The sequence below is a fragment of the Nipponia nippon genome, unplaced genomic scaffold, assembly GCF_047370975.1.
Source record: "Nipponia nippon isolate SJK-2023a ecotype South Korea unplaced genomic scaffold, ASM4737097v1 scaffold_31, whole genome shotgun sequence".
In the NCBI taxonomy this organism is placed as follows: domain Eukaryota; kingdom Metazoa; phylum Chordata; class Aves; order Pelecaniformes; family Threskiornithidae; genus Nipponia; species Nipponia nippon.
The window spans coordinates 611,439-621,392 of NW_028262349.1; the positions used below are offsets into that span (position 1 = coordinate 611,439).

At 66.3% G+C, this 9,954-nt stretch overlaps 1 protein-coding gene across 2 annotated transcripts; it reads right to left on the reverse strand.

Moving 5' to 3' along the window:
* Positions 1–386: 386 nt before the first annotated feature.
* On the reverse strand, positions 387–9,606 carry R3HDM4 (R3H domain containing 4). Of its 2 annotated transcripts, XM_087769093.1 has the most exons (8): positions 9,456–9,606; positions 6,074–6,228; positions 5,780–5,898; positions 4,586–4,709; positions 3,993–4,078; positions 2,563–2,648; positions 2,097–2,152; positions 1,124–1,362 (listed from the first exon to the last, which is right to left on the reverse strand). In XM_087769093.1, the coding sequence occupies exons 1-8, from the start codon at positions 9,572–9,574 to the stop codon at positions 1,259–1,261; spliced, it is 849 nt and encodes a 282-aa protein (XP_087625219.1). In that variant the 5' UTR covers positions 9,575–9,606; the 3' UTR covers positions 1,124–1,258. The 2 variants fall into 2 exon arrangements, with proteins under 2 accessions (XP_087625218.1, XP_087625219.1); XM_087769092.1 differs by lacking the exon at positions 2,097–2,152 and having other exon boundaries at positions 387–1,362.
* Between the last annotated feature and the right edge of the window lie 348 nt (positions 9,607–9,954).

A 9,954-nucleotide genomic window follows, 5' to 3' on the forward strand; every position in this document is an offset into this window, starting at 1 on the left:
CATTGCTCCCCAGCACCGCGCTTTATTGTTGCTGAACACCCGAGTCACAGGCAAACAGCGCACGGGGTGGGGGGGGGGGCTGGGGGGTGCCCCTGCCCCCCGGGCACAGCCCCAGGGTCCCCTCGCTCAATGGCGGTCGGTGTCCTCATGGCCCGAGGGGGGCCCAGGGCCACAGCAGCCAGCGAAGACCCCCAGCAGGCGACCGGGGCAGGGGGTGCTGCCGCCAGAGGCAGAGCGGGGCAGGGGTCCGACGCCCCCGGGGCAGAGCAGGGCCCCCATCCGCAGGGCTCCTCAGCCGCGATGAACCCCTGCGAGCAGGGGGACGCGGGGAGACCCACAAACGGCCCCGTCTGCCCCCAGCGCGCACACGCGTACCCACACGCACACACATTAAAAAACACAGGCTATATTACATTTAAAAACAGCCCGGCGCCCCGTGGCGCAGGCAGGTCCAGAGGCACCGGGCCACCACCAGGCTGGCGCGCGAGGGAGGGAACAGCCAAAACACCGGCGGGGCAAGAGCGGCCGGGGGCTCAGAGCGGGGCCCCGGGGCGCTCCCCAGGCTGCGCCCTGCCCGAGCCCCCCACGCGACGCCCCATCCTGGGCGCAGAGCTGCGGGTGCTGGACAAAGCGCCGCGCCACGCGGGGAACGCAGCGGCCCCCGGGCCCTTCCGCTGGCTCAGCGTTTGCTCAGCAGCTGCGAGGAGCTGTTTCACCACAGAAAAATCTGGACCAAAACCACCCCACGAGTGTCAGTGCCAGAGGTGGTTTTGGCCCAGCCCGATTATTTTTAAAAGCACCTGGGCTATAAATAGACACACAAACAGTTCCAGGGAGAGCAGCTCCGGCCGGGAAGCAGCGCCGCAACCTGGGGAGCAGGGCAAGCACGACAGATAGGCACCCGCTCCAACCACACCTCGCGCCTGGAGCGTGGCGATAGCTGGCAGGGCCGCGCTGGCTGCCGCCCCGCGGGCGAGAGCCCCGGCATCCCGAGGGGAGCGCAGCGCTGCTCGGCGAGCCGGCCGGGCGCAGTGTGAGCCCCCGGCTCCGCACCAAGCATCTGCTCTTGGAGGAGGGGAAGGACGAGCCCCTCAAGGAGGGTGCGAGGAGGGGGCTGGTCTGCCCCGCGCCCCGCTCGGGCGAGGGGAGAGGCAGGCAGCGGGCCGGATCCGAGGGGAGAGCTGTGCTGGGAGAGGCCAGGAGCAGATGAAGGAAGCCTTCAGCGCACCAAGCGAGGGGCAGGGCGTCCCGCGGGGCATCAGCTCATCTGCCCCAGGTAGTCTGAGAGCAGGAGCTCGGGGCGCAGGAAGACACGGTGTTTGTTGCTCACTTTCATTTGACGTTTCCCTTCGATGTCCGAACCTGGGGGCGAGAGGGAGCAGTTAGCACGCCACCGTCCCCACCATGGGTCCCGAACACGGCCTTCCCAGCCCAGCTACCTCCCCTCCTGCTCCCCCGTGCTCTGCAGAGAAGGCAACTGTCCCCCCCTCCAGCCCTCTCCACGCCTCCCTGCCGGCACCATGGGCTCCGCTTCACATCATTAGCGCTCTCGTGCTGTTTTCCACAAGCAGCTGCTAATGAAACGCTCAGCAGTGAAGACTCCTCCGCAGGGACAGAGCCCAGCGCCTCTCCTCCTCTGCCTTGGCAACGAGACCTTCTAGGGAAACCCACAGGCAGGGCGCGGGCACGGCTGCTCTCTGCGGGAGGAGGCAGCGGCCGCAGAAGGCAGCCCCCTGAGCAGCCATGAGACATCCAGACCCAGAAACAAGAGGAGAAATGGCAGCACTGCTGTGACTGGGACACCCCCAGGCAGAGCTGGGCCTGGCCATCACCCTGGCTGCTGGGCTTCAACCCCCAGCAGCGGCTGACGTTGCCCACCCGCCACTAGTGCTGGTGAAGCGGCGTGACCACCGCCGAGGCTCCCGAGGGAGCTTCGGGCAGTGGAGGCTGGAGAGCGGGGTTATCTGTGAGCTGCAGCGCAAGGTGGGGCCAGGAGGAGGAAGGGAGGAAGAGGCTGAGCTGGAGAGGAGAGATAGTGATGAAGAGAAGGGAAAAACAACAACAAAACCAAAACCAAACAAACATGAGGCTCTTACTGGCAGAGACAAGGTCCATGTACTGGCAGAGCGCGTGGAGCAGGAGTCGCTCGAAGCTGGGGGAGATGGGGGACAGGGCTAGAGTCGCCGCATCTCAGACCAGCATCTCCCAAGTGTTGCCCTGCCCCGGTCCCTCCCACAGACCCACGGATCAGAGACCAGGAGCCGGGATCCCCCAGCACATCCCTCCCTCGGGGGCTCCGCAGGGGCCAGGCCAGGCGAGCGTCCCCAGCTGGTGACCGAGCCTGGCCGAGGGGAGGCCGAGGGGTCTCCTCCGCTCCCAGGGGCAGCTCTGGGGTGCAGGCTGGGGCACAGGGAGCCCGGGCAGAGCAGCCTGCGTGTGCGGCAGCTGGCTCAGGCCGTGGCGAGCCGGGAACCCCCGCGCGCGGGGTGCGCGTGACTCAGGACCCCAGCCCTCGCTCCGTGGGGAGCACCGACACCTGCAGAGCCCGAGGGGCAGAAATACCTGTTGTCCATCAGCGCTGTGTAGACAGAGTGAGGGGTGACGGAGAAGAAGGCCAGCAGCTCCTCCTCCAGGCCCTCCAGCGTCCCCTGCAAGGAGAAGCAGGGGCTGTCAGCGAGGAGAGGGCAGCGGTGGCCGGACCCTGCTCAGACCCTGCGGCAACAGGCGAGAGCAAGGAGCCGGGCGAGGGGAGCCGGCGCTCGCTGGGTGCACCCCAACACGGGCAAAGCCACCCGCCCCCACGCAGCTCTGCGCCCCTCGCAGCGCCCGCGTTCCGCCATTGAGGAGCTGCTGCCCCAGCCAGGGCCGGGCAGAGCCACCAGCACTTTGTGACCACAACCGCCTTCCCCTGCCACGTCCGCACAGCCCCAGCACGACAGGGCCTCCGACTCCTGAGGAGTTACCGCCAGCAGCTCCCAGGCAAATCATCTGGATGCGAGACAGCAGGAAGGCACAAGGCAAGGAGACAACTCCCCTTTCCAGCCCCCGCGGCAGGGAAGAATCTGTCCCCTGCCAACTCCACACTTTGTGTGCCAAGGGCTGGCATCGTCCCCCGTGTTCATAGCAGCGGCAGCCAGGAAAGCCTCGTGCCTCGCGTCTCCTTTTCTCCCACCAGGCAAAGATCAGCTCGATGCAGCTCTCCGGAGCACCGTGACCCCAGAGACAAGCAGCAGAAGCAAGTCTCATTTGAGAACAAATTGAGCAGAAGCCAGCGGGCAGGAGGAGCCGAGGCCGCTTTTAGAGACTCTAATTAGAGCAAGGAAAACAAACAGAGCAGGAAAACAGCACCATTGAGAAGAGGGAGCAGGGAGCCAGGCACCCCCGGGGCCCAGGAGAGCAAGCGTCTGGGCAGGCAGCTCGGCGCAGGGGCAGCGCGTGGCAGCTCGGCTCCCCGAGCCAGGCGGCACAAGGCCACGCTTGCCTCTCCGTTCAGGCTTAATAGTCTGCTCAGCGGTTTACGCACTTTGACCCCTTTCAAAATGCATTTGAGTTTTTCCAAATAGCCTTGTGTGGGCCATTCTGAAGACCCCAAAGGCTCCCCTGCTGCCCCTGTGGGCAAACACGCTGGATTCCCCCATCACCTGCTGCTCGTCAAGCAGAGACTGGGAAACAACCACGTAAAAGTGACCTGTAACTACCAGAAAAATCTGAACTGAGCCAGGAAAACCCATCTGCACAGGGAGCTGAATGTCTGTTTGCAATCAGCCGCCACTGCAGGGGTCATACAAGAACTGGAACACATTCCCCAGGAGCTCATCTGAAACTAGGCACTTGTCTGGCTTGGTGACCGCGCGCGAGGCCAGGGGACAGCCCTCGGGACGTGGCTCCGGACACAGCCACTCGCGCAGCATGCGGCAGCACGCAGCCGGAGCCCTGCCTGCCCCAGCCCTGCCTGCCCCAGCCCCGCCGCCCCCCAGTCGCCCCCAGCTCACCATGGGGATCCTGCCCCGCTTCAGGGTGGAGCGCAGGCGGCGGCTGATGCGCTGGAAGCACTCCTTGGGCGTGTAGGCAGGGTGCTCTGGAGCCGGCGGAGAGAAGATAGAAGGGACTCAGACACGGCTCACATCCCCACCGCCCACGGGACAGCTCTGGCTGCAGCCACACGGCACCACCTTGCAGAAGGAGCCCGACGTCCCCCAGCCGCCCCAGAGGACCCCAGCTGGCCACCTCCTTCGTTTGTGGATCTGCACAAAGCCACCCCCAGACCAGCAACGCCCTCCCCAGCAAAGGAGCGTTTGGAGGGTGCTGAGATTTGGGGGTTTGCAATCAGGGGACGGCTGCTGTGCCCATCGCCCCGGCTACTCCCAACTCCCACAAACCCTCCCGGGTGCATGGGGGTCCGCCGGGCACAAACCCCCCCGCTGCAGCACCCGAGGGGTCTGCTCAGTCATCCCCTGGCCCCGCCATGAGCGGATGGTGCAGGGAGCAGGACACGGCCCTCAGGGAAGAGCGCCCTTCCCAAAACGCATGCAAGGGAGGAAAGGGAGAGGCTCTCCCCACCCAGTGTCCCCTCCCCTCCCAGCACCTTTCCACTTGTCTTCATTCTTGATGGGCAGCTTCCTCTTGTGCTTCTTCCTGGCCTCCTCCTCCAGGTAGAGCAGGACTCGCTCTTGCTCTTCTCCCGACCGGTTCATGAAGTCGTTCCAGATCTGACAACACAAGCTGCTGGGCCCCACTGCAGAGGTCTCCAGGGAGCACCCGGCGGTGCACGGCCACCCTCAGAGCCCCACCTGGCAGCCCGCGAGCCCCCTCCTCACCCACCCGTCCCCAGGGACGGCCCAGGCAGAGCAGGAACAGCAGCTCGGAGGGGGGAACGAACGGGGCTGGGCAGAGCTCCGCAGCTGCGACGCTGCCCCAGCCAGCGCGGAGGCAGACCACGGCGGACACGAGCCGCAGCAATGACAACCTTTCTCCCCACCTCTCCAGCTCCCGATCATCCATTACAGCTTATAACAACTGCTTTGGGAGGAGATGCAGATTTAACACTCGGAGCCAACATACAAAGTGTTTTTTTAACAGTTACTGGGAGTCCAAGTGCTGACACAGCAGCCCATCCGTGCAAGCCAGCCTCAAACCCCCGTCTACATCAGGCTTCCTAAGCCTGGCTTGACTGAGGGAGAGAGGAGCTCTGCAGAGCCAAGAGTGCACACAGACCACGCAGGTCGCTCTGCAGCCAAAGCCCTGAGCATCAAACCGGAGAGGAGCCAAGTTTCAAAACGCTCGGTTACAGAGCCGGTATCGCAACACGGTGAAGCAAGAGGGGTTTGGCAAGGGGCCGGTTTCGGAGGAAGTGCTGCAGCTCACCCAGCGTCAGTGGCCCCGCAGGTACAACGCCGTACGCTGGGGCACTCGGCAGCAGCCTCCACTAAGCCGGCCTGGCCAGGCTCTGAGTGGGACTCAGCCCTTGCACAGCACATTCGTGCGGATCCTCCACAAGACGACCTGCCCAGAGACCCCGCACCCCCCAGGAGGCAGGACCAGGGGCCCCAGGACCTGATCTTCCCCCTGGCACACACAGCGGCAACCAGGCACTGAATGCACAGATGCCAGCCCCGACTCTGACACTGGGCAGGAGCTAGGGCACAGCAGCTCAGGCTGGGGAGGCAGAGGGCTCCTCGGGTCGGAGGAAGGAGGTACGGACACTGCGTACTGCCAGAACTGCACGTGCCGTGCCAGGGCTGCCCCAGCGAGCCCCGAGCAGGCGGGTGCCTGCACCTACCTCCACGTAGGTCTCGTTGTTACAGGCCTCGGTGAAGATGCTCGGGGTGGCGGAGTGAGCAAGCTCTCCCTCGTCACTCCCGCATTCATCTCGCTCCAGAAGCGTCATCAGGTAGCGAGCTGGGGGGAAAGAGCAAAGCCCCTGAGAGGGGAGGCAGCGCCCTCGGAGAGGCCCTGCGCCCCCAGCACCCCCTGCTTGCCACACAGCGGAAGGCTTGGGGCAGCAGCCGCCTGCCCTGGGGAAGGGACCCAGCCCGGGAAGAGCCAGCACTCAGACCCTGCCCCAGATCCTTACTGTTCTCCAGCCTCTGCAGGCTCTTGCGCCCCTTGGCCCTGGGGATGAGGTCCGAGTTGCGGATGGCCTTGTTGATATAATACTGCTTTCGCTTGGAGGGGGAGAACCTCTTGGACGGAGAGTCCTCCAGCGGGGGCAGGCAGTCCTCGATCCTCCTGCAGGGACAGGCGGCAGAAGGGACTGAGCCCACCCGAGACCCCAGGGTGGCTACAGCAGCGCGAGGACAGGGGGGTGCACGGGAGAGCCCCCGGCGGGGACGATGCAGGAGGCAGAGCACCAGCCACCAGCGTTCGTGCAATAGGCACCGCATCCTCCTCCACGGGGCTCTGTACCCCTCCGGTCACAGCTAACAGCCTCACGGCATGCTACGCTGCTGAACCACAGCTTGCTCCAAGGACTTGGTCTGTGTAAAGCAGCTGCGCGTTATCAGCTAGACGTTCAGGGTAATTAACTCCACCAACATGCAAGGCAAGCGAAGAGATTCATTTCTGTGGAGGCAGAGGCTGGGGAGGGACCCCGAGGTGCCCCACGCAGCCAGACACCCGCTGCACCTTGCATTTCCCAGCGCCCAGCCGGAGCGTGCCGCTGGAGCCATGCTGCCCCGCGGCCTCCGCAACGATCGGCAATGGGGCCTATCATCTGATTATCGAAGGCAGCAGTAGCACCCGCCCTGGCCATACAATTACTGCCTGGGGTGGCTCTTCCCTCCAGACCGTTACGCTGCTGCGGCTGCTCCCCACCACCACCCCAGAGCCGGGCGCTCCCCTGCCCCAGCAAGGGCTGGTTTCCCTGTTTCTCCATCCTCGGGGATGCGGCCGGCGCACGGCACCACCAGCTGCTGTGCGGCACGAGCCGGCGGGGCCTGGAGCAGACACCAGCCACCCCAGCACCGCCCAGAGCGGGAACAGGCAGCGGGCGCCCTCGCTGCCATAAAGCTCCAGCCCCTGGGAGGAAGGCTGCGCCGCTCCCGGGTACACCCGAAGGTGTTCGGCTTCTGTTAATAACAATTCTATGGTCAGGGCGTTACTCAGACATAGGTACAATTTAGGAACGACCATAAAACTTAGATGATGTCCTGTGAAAATTAAACCAAGTGATGAGCAAGAAGCTCACTGGGCATTTAACACAACCGCTTTGGTTTCAAAGTTCGCTAAAACCCCGCCGAAGACAGGAAGTTTCATTATCTTTTCGCTTGTTCTTTGCCCACTCGCTGAGGTCTCTGCATCGCAGCTTCCCCTCCGGTTTGTGTGGATTTCCTTTAGCGCAGCAGAAGGTGGGCGAGAAAACCAACGCCACCAAAACAAACCGCCCCCACAGGACCGTAGGGCAGGGCTGGAGGGGAGCTGCGCCGCTGCAGCAAGGCTGACCGCTGTCCTCCCCGGCCACGGCAGCGCCACGGTCTCGTGGGGCCATTCCCCCGCCAGGCACGGCTGTCCCCACCGCGTCCCCTCCTTTCCAGCGCCCTGGGAGAGCCGGCACCGCAATCGGGCGCTGGCGCAGCCGCCCGCAGCAGCCGGGGCAGAGCGGGCTGTGCCGCCCGATTGCAGCCTGCCAGCCCGGGAAGGCAGCCAGCTGCTTACCCACTCCGAAGCCTTGATTTTTGTATTTCCCCTTCCCCTGGACCAGGGCAGCGATGGGGCCTCTGCTGCTGGGGGGGAACAGCCCCACCTCTCCCCCTTACAGCTGGAGAGAAAACAGCAGCAGAGGTGGCTTTGGAAGAAATAAAAGGGATGCACGTATCCCTGCGATGACTAACAGACGGGGCGGGGAGCTGTAACCCCAGCTGCAAACAGAGAGCGACCAGCACTCGCAGATCAAGTTTTGATACAAAGGTGGTTAAAGAAAAAGAATAATAATAGAGGGAGTCACCTTACTGCCGGCCCCAGTTGGGAGGTTTGAGTACACAGAGCTCGGCAGCTGCGAGCCTGGCACGACCAGGAGCCAGCACGGCTCACTGGCACGGCTCTGGGATGGCTGCGCCACAGAAAAAGCCCTTCAAAGAGAAGGGGTCCGAGGCAACGTGCAGTAAATATTTACCCTGTTTTCATAGATGGGGGAGCCCCAACTCAGGGCAGCGAGACAAGGAGGAGGGCTCGTCCTCCAGCCTCTGCTGGGCGGGGGGAAAAAGGATGTTAAAAAACAGCTGCACAAGCGTCACCAGGGTGGGAGCACCCCCGGCACTGCCGGGACCCCCCGGCCCAGCCCTCCCCTGCCCGCACCGAGGCTTGGGCCTCGGGACAGGCGCAGCCCCAGCTCCTCGCCAGCAGAACGGGCTGCTGAGCCGCACGCGCCTCTTGCTCCCCAAAGCCTCCAGGGCCGTTAGCGGCGGTGCCGAGGCTGCCCGGGTGCGTGCTCGCGGGCCTGGCACCCCGCCTCGGCGCCCTGCGCTGCCACGTCCACCGTTCGGCATTGCCGCCTCCGCCCGCCAGCGCTGCGGGATCCGTTTCCAAGCCGGGAGGCTCACAGGTGACAGTGACCTTAGGCCTGCGCCAGCAGAGCCGGGGTTCACAGCAGCTGGCGCCCAGCCAGGAGCCGGCAGCCGGTCTCGGACGAGCTCCGCTTTTGGCGTCGGGATCCCGTCCCGCGCAAGCCGCGGCCGCCCCGCGGGAGCGGGGTCCCAGCAGAGCTCGCTCCCCAGGGACCGGAGCAAACACGGGGACGAGCTCCACAGCTCCAGGGCCCCGCACAGAAAGTTCAGCAGCTTCTCCTCCACTTCGCGCTTCCAAGAAAGAAGCAGCGCCTTCTTCCCCGACAGGAGAGCTGTTTTTAACCGGTTCCTGTTATTTATCGCTTAGCGAGCGGGACGCGGCACCGGCGCCCCAAGCAAAGCCCCCGCTGCCAGACCGTGGCACCGGTGAAGAGAAGCCCCGCCGTGCCGAGCCGAGCCGCCCCGCGGGCTGCCGGGCTCCCGTGGCGCGGCTCCCGGCAGCCCCGTCCCGGGCCCCCGCTAGCCCGGGCTGGGAGCGGCGGGCTCGCCCCGGCTCGCAGGGCCAGCGGCCCCCGGCCGTGGGCTGAGCCCACCGGGACCGGGCCCCCCGAGGGACCGAGGCCCGGCTCCCCAGGGAGCACCCGCGACCTTCGGCGGGGTAAACACTAATTAACCCCCGATCCTAATTACGGCCTCCCGCCGCTGACACGGCCGCCTCCGGGCCCGGGCGCCTTCCCGCTCCAGGGCGATGGGGCGGCGGCCGCCCCCTCCCGCCGCCCTCGGGGGTCCCCCCCCGGAGAAGCGGAGCCCGCCCAGCCCGCGGGGCGAAGCGGCGCGGGCTGGGGGCGAAGCGGGGACGGAGCCGAGGCCGCAACCGGGCCCACGGGCGGCCCCTCGCAGGCCCCAGCCGCCCCCACGGCCCGGCCCAGCCCGGCCCCGGGGCCCCGCACTCACGGGTAGGGCTCCTCAGGGCCCGCGCCGCCCCGCAGCACCACCATAGTCCCCGCTCGGACCGGACCGGCACAGCACAGGCGGCACCGGGGCCTCCGCGTCCCCGCAGGAAGTGGCGTCATGGAGGGGGGCGGAGCCGCAGGGAGCCCCGCCCCGGGGCGGTGCGGGCGGGGTCACGGGGGGGGCGCTAAAACGGGGGCTAGGTGATGGCGGAGCTCCCGGGGCGCGGCCCCTTTAAGAGCCCCTTTAAGACCTCCGGTGCCGCGGGGCTCTTAAAGGAGCCGCGCCCCGCACGGTGGTGCTCCCCCGCCCGGCCGCTGGGCGGCGCTGCGGCTGCACTCCCGGCCGGCCCCGCGGCCCCGCCGCGCTCGGTATTTGCATGCGGCGGCGGCGACGGGCCAATAGAAACGCGGGGCGGGGCTTGACGGGAGCGGCGGGCCAATGAGAACGCGGGGCGGGGCGGAGAGGGGAGGGGCCGGCGCGGCGAGCCAATGGGGAGAAG